Below are 13,904 nucleotides of genomic sequence, written 5' to 3' on the forward strand. Positions count from 1 at the left end.
GAGTCTGGTCCCTGATCCCACCTTGGGGGCCTGCAGGGAAGGAAATGGACAGAGCAGGACCCTGAGGGAGCATAGAATTGGCCTCTATGAGCCCCCAGTGTCCAGCCTGGCCACCCCATTGTTCCCATGTGGGGTGCTCTATATCCAGGGGGGCAACTCCTCCCACCTTCCTCTCAATCCCTGCTTTCCCTGCATTGGGCGGGGAGGGGAGGGCGGCAGAAATATTTATTTATTTCCTTTATTTATTTAATTTTTTTTTTTTTGGAGTAGAGAGTGACAGATGGCGGCGGGTCCCGGGGGAGCCGGCTCTCCCCCAGTGCAGACGCATGCCAATCACCGTCTCTCATGTGATAGCTGCTGCCCGTGACGTGCCAAGCCCATATGGCCTGGCATAGAGGCTGGTACCCCGCCTGGTAGAGATGCCACACTCGCTCCGCGGTTCGCATGGCGCTCTGAAGACGCCGGCGCCCGCCGCCTTGAGGAGCCGCTGCCCCCGCTCCCAGAAGATGGGGGAACAATGAAATAAGCGAGAAGATTCCTCTTCTCCCCCCTCTCTCTCTTGCCCCCTCCCCCCCTCCCCTCCCCTCTCCCCTTGACTCCTCTCCGAGGTAAGTTGTCCGAAAGGGAGCTGCTAGATCTGACCCGCCGGTTGGGAGGGGGGGCGGCAGCTTCGGCCGGCTGGAGGGTCCTCGAATACCTCCTTCCTGGGATGATGCCCCATCATTGGGTGGGCATCGGAGGCGCCCCAGGTTCTCTCTCCCTTAGGAGCTGCAGCCCAGGGGGCTGCAAAGGAGGCGTCTCTGCCTGCGATGGTCTCGGTGGGGGGGAAGGCAGGATCAGGGAGGGGGAGATACGAAGAGACCGAGACGGAGGACCCCTCCGTGGTTGTCCCAAAAAGCCTGCGACCTTTCCCCACCACCAAAAAAAGAGAAGCAAACAAATTTGGATTTTTTTCCCCCATCAATCCCAAAATACAACGAGATCTGAAGAGCCGTGTGGGAGGGAGGTAGTTTGAAGGGGGAAGGGGGTCTCTGACCGCGGAGGGGACGGACTGGGCTCGATTCTCTCAGTCTCCTCCCCACGCCCCGCTTCTTCAGTCCTCGCCGCCCAGAGCCGGCTCCAGGAGCTGGGGACGCGTCGGCTAGAGGAGACGATCCTCCCGCCTCTGGAATTGGGGGTGCGGGGGTGGGGGCCGAGCAAGGGGCGGCGCGCGGCCAAGTTGCAAATTGGATTAGGGAGTGTGGGGGTGAGAACCACGGGAGGGGTGAGGGAGCTGGGCAGAGGGGCCCGGGCAGCCCGAGCGGGGAGCGGGGCAGCTGTCCCCACCGGCGGCCGACCAGCCACTCTCCACCGCCGGAAGAGAACAGGCTTTCAGGGAGAGCGCGCCGCCTCCCCTGGCAAAGATATCTGGTCCCTAAAACCCCCACCCGGTACCCGCCCTGACCCTGAGAAGAAGCAGGCGCGGGGAGCAGCCCCACATTCAAGCGAGGGGCGGAGCCGGGGCCCGGCGCTGAGGAGACGGCCTGGGCCGAGATCCCAGGCCCGCAGCCGGGTAGGGCTGGGCCGGCTCTGGGCGGGGCAGGCGGCGGAGGTGGGCATCAGGGTAGCCTGGGCAGGAGCCCGCACGAGACTCGGGGGTGGAGGCGGGTGGGGGGGAGCGGTCGTGACCCCACTGCGCCCCTCACTTTGTGCTGTCTGTCTCCCCATTCCCGCCCGCCGGGCGCCCTCAGGCACCATGCTGACCCGCCTGTTCAGCGAGCCCGGCCTCCTCTCGGACGTGCCCAAGTTCGCCAGCTGGGGCGACGGCGAAGACGACGAGCCGAGGAGCGACAAGGGCGACGCGCCGCCACCGCCGCCGCCTGCGCCCGGGCCGGGGGCTCCAGGGCCAGCCCGGGCGGCCAAGCCTGTCTCTCTCCGTGGAGAAGAGGTGCCGGAAGCCACGCTGGCAGAGGTCAAGGAGGAAGGCGAGCTGGGGGGCGAGGAGGAGGAGGAAGAGGAGGAGGAAGAAGGACTGGACGAGGCGGAGGGCGAGCGGCCCAAGAAGCGCGGGCCCAAGAAGCGCAAGATGACCAAGGCGCGCCTGGAGCGCTCCAAGCTTCGGCGGCAGAAGGCGAACGCGCGGGAGCGCAACCGCATGCACGACCTGAACGCAGCCCTGGACAACCTGCGCAAGGTGGTGCCCTGCTACTCCAAGACGCAGAAGCTGTCCAAGATCGAGACGCTGCGCCTAGCCAAGAACTACATCTGGGCGCTCTCGGAGATCCTGCGCTCCGGCAAGCGGCCAGACCTAGTGTCCTACGTGCAGACTCTGTGCAAGGGTCTGTCGCAGCCCACCACCAATCTGGTGGCCGGCTGTCTGCAGCTCAACTCGCGCAACTTCCTCACCGAGCAGGGCGCCGACGGTGCTGGCCGCTTCCACGGCTCGGGCGGCCCGTTCGCCATGCACCCATACCCGTATCCGTGCTCCCGCCTGGCGGGCGCACAGTGCCAGGCGGCCGGCGGCCTGGGCGGTGGCGCGGCGCACGCCCTGCGGACCCACGGCTACTGCGCCGCCTACGAGACGCTGTATGCGGCGGCAGGCGGTGGCGGCGCGAGCCCGGACTACAACAGTTCCGAGTACGAGGGGCCGCTCAGCCCCCCGCTCTGTCTCAATGGCAACTTCTCTCTCAAGCAGGACTCGTCGCCCGACCACGAGAAGAGCTACCACTACTCTATGCACTACTCGGCGCTGCCCGGCTCGCGGCCCACGGGCCACGGGCTAGTCTTCGGCTCGTCGGCTGTGCGCGGGGGCGTCCACTCGGAGAATCTCTTGTCTTACGATATGCACCTTCACCACGACCGGGGCCCCATGTACGAGGAGCTCAATGCGTTTTTTCATAACTGAGACTTCGCGCCGGCTCCCTTCTTTTTCTTTTGCCTTTGCCAGCCCCCCTATCCCCAGCCCCCAGAGCGCAGGGACACCCCCACCTACCCCAGCGCCGGGCGCCGGGAGCGGGCCGCCGGTCCTGCCGCTCTCCTGGGGCAGTGTGGTCCTCTTACCTGTGGGTGGCCCGTCCCAGGGGCCTCGATTCCCCCAGGGGACTCGCCTTCTCTCTCCCCGAGGGGTTCCCTCCTCCTCTCTCCCAAGGAGTGCTTCTCCAGGGACCTCTCTCCGGGCGCTCCCAGGAGACACCCCTCCCCCATTCCCAATATCTTCTCTAAGGTTTCCTCCTCCGCCTCCTCCCTGCAGGCCCAAGGCATTGGTGAGGGGGCAGCTGAGAAGTGGAACGCGTTTTCCCGTCTCATTATTATTATTTAAAAACAGACACCCAGCTGCCGAGGCAGAAAGGAGCCAGGCGCTCCCTCTTTCTTGAAGAGGGTAGAAGTCAGCGCGCCTAAACCCGGGCCTGGAACGCCCTCACCCCCAACCCCAAGTCTCCGCGTTTTGCGATTTTAATTTTGGCGGGAGGGGAAGTGGATTGAGAGGAAAGAGAGAGGCCAACACAATTTGTAACTAGAAACCGTTTTTCCCTTTTCCTTTTTTTAAACAAACAAACATACGTAAAAAAAAAAAAAAAAAAAAAAAAAAAAAAAAAAAAAAAAAAGCTAAGAGGCGACGGAGGCCGAACGCAGAGTCCGGATCGGAGAGAAAACGCAGTAAGGACTTTTAGAAGCAATAAAAGGCAAAAAAACAAAAAACAAAAAACAAAAACAAACAAAAAAAACCACTACTACCAATAATCAAAGACACAAATATCTATGCAAGGAGGCTCCACTGAGCCTCGCGGCCCGGCCCGGCCCCGGGATGCCCCGCCCGGCCCGCGGGCCGCCCCGCCCGAGCGCGGATCTGTGCACTTTGGTGAAGTGGGGGACCGCGCCGCCCCCTCCCCCTCCCCAGGTTCTTACAATCAGTGACTCGGAGATTTGGGGCCCCAGTGCCACTGCCCTCCCCCGCCCCGTCCCCGTTGTGCGTCATGCTGTTTTTAAAAAACCTGTTTCCAAATTTGTATGGAATGGCAAACTGTTGGGGGGTCGGTTTGGGGAGGGAGGGTTTGCATGAAAGACACACGCACACCACACCGCACGCACAAGCAGGCCCGGAGCCGGCGTCCGGGGGCAAAAGGAGGTGAGCTCATCCGCTCCTCCTCCCCGTGGGCACTTCTGTCCCCTCCTGGGTTGAGGGGTGAGGATGGAGACCTGCGGGAAGCCCCACCCCTGCCCCGACTGTGCCTCGGTGGGTGCCAGGCGCCCGCGATTTTCGGTGTCTGGAGAGGGTATTTTTGGTCCAAGGAGTCCTCCTGGCGCTGGTGGGTGGCGGGGGGGAGAGATCTGAGGGCTCCTGCTGGAAGTTCCCCCAAAAGGGGGCAAAAGGAGACCCTCTCCCCACCGGAGGCAGGGGATCAGGCATCCAAACACACGATGCAAAAATGCAAACCCACAGGCGACACACCCACACACTCACCCACACACGCAATTTTACCTTCCTCTTGTAGTGAAGATGAAACTCCCGTCGGACACCCGAAGTGCATTGCGTGTTTCTGTTCCGTTTAATGACGATTAATAAATATTTATGTAAATGAGATGCAAAGCCGGACCGCTTTCTCACGGTGGCCTCGTTTCATTGAGGGGGGAGAGGAGATTTGAGCTGGGGCTGAGGTGATGAAGGCAGAGTGTCAAGTGACTGTGCAGAGGCCAAAGAGAGGGACGCTGGACATTCTTGGGTGGGATTCCTGCCCTAACCCCCCCATACACCCACTGGGCTATACTAGCTGCCCCTCTCAGAACCCAGGCTCGCACCCACCCAGCACTAAAGCACCCATATCCTTACACTTCATTCCCGAACGTGCACACACACCTCCCTTGAAAATAAAATACTTTTTCATCTCTGAAAAATGATCAAGTTGGGAACAGCCAGTCATTTTACAACTCTCTGCCCACTGTTGCCAAAAAGCAAATGGGCAGAGACAAAGAGACAACCATTTGAACCAGACAGGGGTACTTTTAAAACAAAAAAAAAATTATAGGGTCATGAAGATGAAATATTAATGAGGGAGGCCCCTTTTTCATCTTAAAGTTGTGTTTCAGTGGACTCAGGGGAATCAGCCATTTTGGTCTCAGTAATGTTGACATTTTCAGGGCTGTCGACAAGGTTGGAGGAATACCCCCAGAGGTCTGTGAGGTGGCTGAGTCTGGGTGTCCACCTGGTAAGAAAGGAGCTTGACCTAACCATGTCCTCCTTGGGACAGGGCAGCAGGAGCCCACCCCATCCACATCTGAGCTGCCTTCTTCCTGCCTAGTGCAGTTCTGAACAGAGGGAACCCTAAGGGCTTAGAAGAGAGGACAGGCACTGGCTGAGCATCTCTTGCTCAGACACTGTGGCCTCACAATTCTTTTTCTCCGAACCTCAGAGGCAGGAGCAGCTCTGAACTGACTTCCGTGAAAGCACCCCTCCTCCTCCCCCCTGCCCAGGCTGTGATTCACACTGTATCCCTAAAATATTTGAAGAGGGGTCTGAGCTCCAAAGACTCCCATCCTAAAGCCTGAACACAGTTACTCGTAAGCCCCCCAAGGAGGCTGTTTCTGATGTTGCTCGTTGAAATTATTTGTGCAAACACTGTGGCTTGTGTTAGCACTGAAATGGGGTTTGTAAGTGTTCGGGTTGAAGATTAAGGTCAGGCAGGCAAAGGATTTTAAAGATTGGGCCCAAGAACCCAAAATAATATCTTTCTGACAAGCAGGAAAGGGAAAGGTTGTTGAAGGAAGTCCTACATGTCAAAGGGTGGATCGAATTATACTATCGGAACTTGAGCTCATGGCATCCCCTAAATGTCTATCCTCAAACCCCTTCAGTCCCCCAGTAGAAAAGATGCCCTCCTGGTGGTCAGGACGGCTGCCAGCAGAGGCGCCAAGGCCAGGAGCTGTCCACTGTGGGGTGCTGACCCTCATCCAGTGTCTTTCCTTCCGGCTGCAGAGGGAAGTCCCTGTGCCTGACCCTGGGGAACATGGAGCAGGAGGCCCTTCCCAATGTCGAGTTGGAATTCTCCAGCAGTTATCAGAAAATTTTACCAGAATTCTTTCAAAATTTCACTGCCTTCTCTGGAATTCTCCCAGGATCGTCTCTCTAGAGTGAGATCACAGACTAGGGCCTTCATCCCCAGGATGTGTCCCAGCATTCAGTATCTCATAAACCTCTGAATCACTCTTACTCATGGGAGAAAGGAGTTGGCCCATCTTTCTTCCTCCTCACTTATTGCAGGGAGTGTGGAGCAAGGTGCACATCTCAGTTCTTAACCTGGAAAAGTCTGATCCGCAGGCATGGTGTGGGGCAAGGCCTGGCAGAGGCAACCACAGAGAAAAGGAACTTGGCACTCATCCCAAGGCCTGATTCTTATCCTGCCCTGGGAACAAGGTTAATTGGGCTTCTCTCCCACTCAGCCAGTTTCCTAGAACCCACTCTGATGTCCAGAGCTGGGCAGGATCCAGGCGGCTTGGGGCCTGAAGCAAAGGACCCCTCCATGTGGCTCCCCTGGCCAGACCACAGACTTTTCTATGCATTGCTCTTCAGCTACCCTATGTGGCTCAGTTCTGTTTTCGAGGCCGGATTCCAGCCCTTTTAGAAGGATGCTGACTACTCTTGGGCCCCTGTGTCTGTGATCACAGTGGGCAGGGGTGCACGGGTCCCTTTTGGGATGGAAATCCCCTGAGCACCTTCGCTTCTGTTGAATCCCGGCATCCACACCAGTCACCCCTTTTCCGATTCCTGACCCTTCCCCCAACATTCCCTGCACTCTGGCTGGCTCTAGTCTCTCATTACCCTCCTCCCCAATGCTCCACTTCCCTGATGAGATGGTATGATGAGCAGGAGAAGAAGATGTGTGCAGACGGACGAGCGGCCCCAAACGTCGCCTTGCAGGTCTCTTTCTCTTGCTTGCTCTCTGCCTGCACACACACACCCAGAGAGGCTCCAAGAACAGAAGCAGGGGAGGGAGGAGAAAAGGGGCCAGCGTGGTGCCGGGCCTGGGGAGAAAGCACAGAGAGGATGCCCTTCTTGCCCTAGCCTCAACAGCAGGATCTCCAAGCACCCACCAGCCGGCTCAGCTCAACCACTGGGCCTCCGAACCCGATGGCTGCATCCAAGTTCAATCAAGAGGGCATCTTCCTCTTGATTTTCCAGCCCCCATTCCAAGTACAGCATTCAGAAGATGACAGAGAAAAAGAGGTATCTCTGAGTTCAGGCCATTTGCCCATCTGGCAGGAAAGGGAAGGAAGGCAGTTACTCCCTGTCTCTTCACTGTTGAGCTCCGTTCCATCCACGACCTGGATAGTGAGCCATGGACCCCAGTGAACCTCCAGCCCTGATTTTGTCACCCAGGAAGACAGCCCAATAAATCACTGGGGGACAACAACCCCCATGAGGGTCAGTGACAGGGAAGCCCTGACACTCTGGAAGCTCCATGGGACTGTGCCTGCTTCTCTTTTCCCTTTCATGGGAAAGTCCACAAGCTGGTGGATACAAGAATTTCTGGGTGGATGTCAGAGATTTCGTTCTCTCTTGGGCAACTTTTGCTTTCTCCTCTTCCCCAGCATTAATAAGAATTTACCTGCTCTGAGGGGAGCCATTGATTTGAGAGGGGAATTGAGATGAAGGTATGGCTCTAGATTCCACAGTTTAGTCCTGAAGGAAGCTGGGAAGAAAGAGAAATCAGAAGCCAGGACTGAGCAGCTTTAGCCTGACCTACACTCCCAACCCCTCCATGACAACCGACAGGCAGCGCAGGATTCCGAATCTGACCTGCTCCAGTGTGCTCAAAGGAGAATGCTTTTTGTGAAAGTGGGAGGGGCAGATGGGCCTCTGCTGTCAGATCAAGCTTCCCAGCTCACAGCCCAAGGCACTGTCATTTTTCCATCCTTCAGGGCTGGGACACCTAGACGCTGGCCACGGGGCCAGAGCAGAGATGACACCTGAACTGTGAGAAACCTTAAAACCTTGGCGGGGTTCTGAATCCTGAAGCAGCTTCTGCCTTTCTGTCCTGCAGCTTTAAAAATTCTCGACAAAGTTTCCCTGGGTGAGAAGTGGTAAGAAAGGGCGTAGCTGCCTTGTTGGGAGGGCTGTTCTGCTCTCGAAACTTTCTCCATCCGAAAGCACTGGGACAGGGGCGCCGGTCCTGGGAGTGTGGACGGAGAAGAAGGCCAAGACCAGGGCTGGGTTCACAGGAAGGAAAGCAACGGATTTCTGGAGGGTAAAGCGAGGAACAGAGTCACCTTAGTTCCCTAGTGCAGAGAAGGGAAGCTGGGGCGCTCTGAGGGGAGGAGAGGAGGGAACCTCTAGGTGCTGGCCGTGCCCAGGGAGCTTTGGGTGGAGACGTTGTCCAGATGTGAGCCAGGGTATGGCTCTAACGCAGCCAACTCTCCTGCCCGCTCCAGCGCGGGAGCGCAGCGCGGTCTCCCTGGGCTGACGGGGGCTGCGGAGTTCCGTACCCGAGTGTGTTTCTGGTGTTCGGGTATTTAAACCTCTCTCCCAGCCTTTCTCAGTATCTGTCTGCGTCTCATTCCTCTTTTTGGAATTAATTGAATTAGGAACGGGTCTTTCTGAGTCTCTTCTGCCTCCTGCCTGAGGCTGCGCTGGCCAGGAGGCCAAGGCTGCGAGGTCAGGTCCCGCCATGGCCGCGGGAACCCCCGAACCCCTTTGGGGACCTGCATGCCAGTTCCTACCCTTAGCCAAGTCTTTACCAAGGGCACAGCTGGGCGGGGTCTGGGCAGTCCGCCCGGTTTGGGACATCTGTTCTCGCCAGAGTCGCATTAAAAGCGAGGGATGGGGGTAGGGGGCTCAGAACCAACCCCTCAAGCCTGAGCCGGTGCCTAATTTCTTGACCGCAGGCAGAGGCAGGAGGGAACGACCGACTCACAGAGTTTTTTTCCTTCTCCCTTGGGAACAGCGCGAGAATTGGAGTGAGGGCACTTGGGGCTTTCTCTCTCGGCTTCATCTCGTCCACTTCCCACTCAGATGCCACATCCCGCCTCAGTCCTGGAGGGCAGCAGGGTACCCCTGCCCCGCTGGAGCCGCCGTGGAGCCCCTGGAGGCGCCCGCGCGGGGAATACCGCGGAGGCTGCCGGCCGGCCCGGCGCGGAACGGATCCCGCTTGCAGCGAACTCGCACTCGGCTGGGCTCTCAGGCCGAGGCTGGGGCGCGGCGCAGGGGGAGGGTTAAAAACAACTCAATTAAAATATCGAAAACATTTGGGTTTATATGGAGTGGAGGGCGGTGCTTTAAAAAATATGTCAGAAGAACCACAAAGACCCAAAGCAAAAGCAAACCAAAATCCTTAACTACTGATAATCTTGTAGAAAAAGAAAAATCCCGCAGACCCTTCTCCCCTGGTGCCACCACGGAAAAGCTCCTGCCAGGCCAAGCCTAGGGCCCGGACGCCCCTTCACCACCCCAGCGCCCTGGCGCTGAGCCCAGGTCGCCCCCTGCCCACCCTTCGCTCGCGCGTTGGTGCCAGTCTGTGCCACTCAGCCGGTGCCCAGTGCCCGGTGCCAGGCGCGGGGGGAAGGCGGGGAGGAGCCGAGGCTCCAGCTTAAATTCCATGGCATCTGTTCATTATTATACAGTGAGGATTTTTATATGGACAGCTAAATTAAAGACAGATTTTTGCCAGAATTGCAGATCCCATAAAAATGATGACACAGGATGGGGGCTTTTTCTTTTAAAAAAAGAAAGTAAGAAAGATTAAAAAACACAACCCCACAAACCACAGCCCAAACCCCTCTGTGCTCCTCTCCTCTGTCATGACCAGTTTATTTGCCCCCCTTTGCCCACCTTTTCTTCCTCCACTAGTTGGGATGCCCAGGGAGAACTAAACCCCAGCACTCTTCATGCCCAGCACTCTCACAGATGCCCAGTGACCAACCAGCTTGCTCCCATAGTCGCTGGCAGGGGCAGAGGCAGAACAGCCAGGTCAGGTGTGGAGGACCAGGGTGGGACAGGAGCGGGAATGGGATCCACTCTGGAAGGCAACATTGGAAAGGGAGAGTAGCCAGGGGGGCTTGACCTTTCTGGTTTCCTAAATCAAAGGGCAGGCTGCACTTTTAGCTGGTTGCCGACGTTCTGGAGGCAGCCAGTGAGGACCAGGCAGGTAATGTCAACCACTCAGGGGCACCAGACAGCACCCACTTCCCGCTCACCCACGAAGAGGGCAATAGAAGACCTGGGCACTCAGCATGATTTGCAATTCGTGGGAGTTCTGGAATTTTGAATTTCAGAAGTTCAAGTAGAATGCTGAAACTTGCACCTTGATGGTGTTCTAGAACTCTCAGAGATGCTGGATTTCTAGAACTACAAAAGGGTCCTTCGTGATGGGGCACATGTTGGGATTTCAGAGGTTCTGTCTGCCACCACTTAACTTTGAAGCTCTGGGATGATGTTGAGGGGCCCTCGGGGCCACTGAAAAAGTCTGGGCAGGCAATATAAGGAGGAGAGGAAGGGGGGGCATTAATTGGACTCTGGGAGTGTCCCTCAAAATTAATGGGAGCCTTTCTTATTTTTCTTTCTTTTTTAAAAAAATGTTTTCAGGGAAGAAAAATATCTGTACAGTTCTGCGTCTTCCAGACAATTGCTCTAGCTGTGTCTGTGTCTGTCTGTGACTCTGTCTGTGTAGCTGTCTGCTTGTCTCTCTCGGATTCGGAGCTGACAGAATTCATATCAGAAGAGTGAACGCAGGGACATCTGTGTGCGGAATGACTGTGCTACTCGAACCTGCCAATCGCTCCTGGCACGAGCTGAGTAACAAATGCCTGTTACCTCGGAATGCTGGCGGGTGGGGGAGGGCTCCTGGCACCACCCAGGCTTCGAAGCCCTGCCAAGGCCCCCTCCTGCCCGCTGTGGGTCCCGCCCCCTTCCCTGAGTTAGGGGTCCACGGAATTGGATTATTCATTAATTAGCAGTGATTAGAAAATTTGGGTGCCTCTCAGTCAGGGCCAGCCCCGTCTCCTCCACCTCCCTAATCTCAATCTCTACTCCCTTCCTCTCCTCCCCCCACGTTTTCCGGATTAACTCGGGGTTTCTACTGAGGGCAGGCAGCCAGTTGATGGTGATGGGGGGCGGCTCAGGAATGCAGGAAAAGGGGTCTCTGGAGGAAAGAATTCCGCCAAAGTTGCCAGGAGGAGTTTCTGTCGTGAAGTGTGAGGGTTTGTGTAGAGGATCTTCGTAGACGCGGTGGCTGGGATGACTGTAGGGTGGGGCAGAGGCCAAGAAGGACGGAGATGGTGGGGAGATGGTGGAGAGATGGGGATGAGGGGATGCGGGAAAAGGGAAGGAAGGAGAGAAGGGAAGAGGCCCGGACAGCGCCGACCGGTTCCCTACACGCTGGGAGCCGCCACTGCCAAGCCGCGGGCCTCCCGGGCCTCCTGGCCCAAGCCTCCAGCCGTGCTCCCGGATCCATCAGCCGGTTCTGCTACTGGGAGTTGGGGGAGGAGGAGGGCGCCACGCCACAGCCGGTGCCAGCTGGGGGGTAGTGGGGGGAGTTATTGCGAGGAGTGGCGGAGAGCACATCTAAAATTCCGAGACATCTGTTCATCCAGGGAGGAGACACCGCGCGCAAGAAGGCTGGGCGCCCCCGCCCCATCCGCTCTGCAAATGATCGCGCCAGGCCGGGACCTCCGCACCCCAGGCCACCTACGCGGCCAGCGCGGGGAGGAGGAGAAGAGGGCGTCAAGCGCGGATCCGGCGGGGGCAAGGGGTGGCAGTGGGGGTGCGGGAGCTGCCGCCCCACTGATGGATTCTTAGAAAGGGAGAATCGTATCTCCGGGGAGGGCTGTGTAGGGCAGACGTCCTGAAAGGGAGGATGTGGAGGGACATCGGTTGAAATCGATCCCCCCGCCACAGCTCCCTCATCTCCTGCTTCCACACACACCCCCCACCAGAGCACCCACAGACACCTCCACATACACACAGACTCCAGTCGGGACACACTCGGATAGAAATCCCCATTCCTGTGAACACACACAAGTCCGCATCACTGGCCCCTTTCCCACTCAATCACTTATTCCTTCAAGCAACTTTATTGTGTGCCTTGTCTGTGCTGGGCCTGGGCTGGGTATCAGGAAACACCTTCCTGCCCCCCAAGGCCTGGTGAGCACATTCAGATACCCAAGAACATAAGCACACACATTCCCCTCACACTCACCCTGACTCTTTGTTCTTATGGAGGAGTGGATGTTGGAGGGAAGGAGTTCCAGTAGCAACACCCTCTCCCACCTCTGTAAGCAGCTTTCCCAGGGAAATCCAGCGCAGGGTCTGGAGGCCCCAGCAGGGAGTCCTGGACCCACTGCCAGCCACTTGCCACCTTCTTACCTAGTCTCTATTGGCAGGAGCCCCCACCCCAGGTTTTGCTTGAACAAGCTCCAACGTCACTTTCCACCAAACCTCAATGACCACCCCTCTCTCTTCGGTGCCCTGGCCTGGCACCTGCCCCTCCACCAGGGCTGCCCTAGCTGGGCCGACAGAGGCCAGGCCTCTCAGCTGGGAAATGTCCATGTGGTTGCTACTTAAAAACTGATTTATGAGGCCGTGGCGGCTGTGGAGGCTTGGCCTGCGGTCCTGGTAGTAATCAAGGGCATATGCCCATCTCGCCTGGCACTGCCCAGCTTGTGAGCCCAGCCCTGGTCTCTGCTCTTCTGCTGAGAAGAGAGAGGCATAAAAGCCACCAAATCTCCTTCCTCTCCAAGCCACCTCTCTCCTCCTCCACTCTCTTTCCTTTCCTCCTCCTCCTCTCCTTTCCTCTCTCCCTCCTCCCTTCATCCCTCCTCCTTCCCTCCCTCCCTTTCTCTTCCTTCTCTCCCAAGTGGCACGGACCAGCCTGTGTGCCGGGCTGGCGCTCACAGCTGCAGCCCATCTGCTATGATTGAATGGTGACAGTGATGAGACAGGAGCTGGGGAGAATAGGGGGACATGGGGGCTGCCCTGCCACCCCTTGCCTCTCCTGTGCCAGCCCCCACATGCTTCCTTGACCTCCAGCAGGAGACCATCCATTTTGCCGGTTCAGGGTGGGGGAATCCCACTCTAAGTAGTGAGGGAATTCCTTTCCTTCCAACTAGATTCCTGAGAATAAAAAAAGGGACAAGAAAGGAGCAGAGGGTGAGTTGAAGAGAGCGAAGGAGAAGGAATTGGGGTTGGAAGAGCAGACTAGAGGAAATTACCCAAACCCACACAGGCTTGCCGGGAGGCTCAGGCAGGAGCACTGTGTGGGGCAGACGGCTGAGGCTCTAGGCAGGACAGGGAGGCACTGATGTAGGTCCAGGGTCCAGCTTCTTCAGGAATCCAGGAAAACATCCGTGACAGCCCCTGGTGGGAAAACTCAGTGCCCTGTCCCTAGACTTTTCTTATAGGGTTTTCGATTTGCACTCCAGAAAACCTCTTGGCCGTCTCTCTTCAGGAGTAAATTTGAAGATCTGGAAAATCGCAGTCCTCCATGTGCCCAAAGAGAGACATAAAATTGTTGAACCTGAGGGCATAGCAAGTTCTAGTTGAGCATGAAAATTCCCCAACTGATCCAGTGCAAAACCAAGATGTAGCATCATCAACAACGTGGAAGCTAACATACACTTGGAACTTGTGATATGTTCGTAATTGACTCAGCATTATACATGAGCTGATAATCCTCTCAACAACCCTATGAGTTTGGGACTCTTAATATACCTCTACTACAGACAAAGACACTGAGGCAAATGTGCTCAGCTGGTAGCTAGGCCTTCTTCTTTTTGTTTCTTTTTCTTTGAGACAGGATCCTGCTCTGTCACCCAGGATGGAGTGCAATGGTGAGACCTTGGCTCACTGCAACCTCCACCTCCCAGGCTCAAGCAATTGTCCCCCTCAGCCTCCTGAGTAGCTGGGACTACAGACACATGCCGCCATGCCCGGATAACTT

The 13,904-nt window shown here is 57.1% G+C and overlaps 1 protein-coding gene across 2 annotated transcripts; it reads left to right on the top strand.

Annotated features, from left to right (window-relative positions):
• Positions 1 to 227: 227 nt before the first annotated feature.
• Positions 228 to 4,561, top strand: NEUROD2 (neuronal differentiation 2). Of its 2 annotated transcripts, none has more exons than XM_032279227.1 (2): positions 228 to 608; positions 1,731 to 4,561. In XM_032279227.1, exon 2 carries the CDS (start codon positions 1,736 to 1,738, stop codon positions 2,882 to 2,884), a length of 1,149 nt encoding a protein of 382 aa, XP_032135118.1. In that variant the 5' UTR covers positions 228 to 608; positions 1,731 to 1,735; the 3' UTR covers positions 2,885 to 4,561. The 2 variants fall into 2 exon arrangements, with proteins under 2 accessions (XP_032135118.1, XP_032135120.1); XM_032279229.1 differs by lacking the exon at positions 228 to 608 and adding an exon at positions 665 to 1,552.
• Positions 4,562 to 13,904: the final 9,343 nt, after the last annotated feature.

Source organism: Sapajus apella, unplaced genomic scaffold, assembly GCF_009761245.1.
Source record: "Sapajus apella isolate SASKATOON/1434 unplaced genomic scaffold, GSC_monkey_1.0 scaffold12, whole genome shotgun sequence".
NCBI classification, from domain to species: Eukaryota; Metazoa; Chordata; class Mammalia; order Primates; family Cebidae; genus Sapajus; species Sapajus apella.

What these genes read in the sequence shown, in the direction of transcription:
- NEUROD2 (XM_032279227.1), top strand. Translation starts at nt 1,736, where the DNA reads ATGCTGACCCGCCTGTTCAGCGAGCCCGGCCTCCTCTCGGACGTGCCC.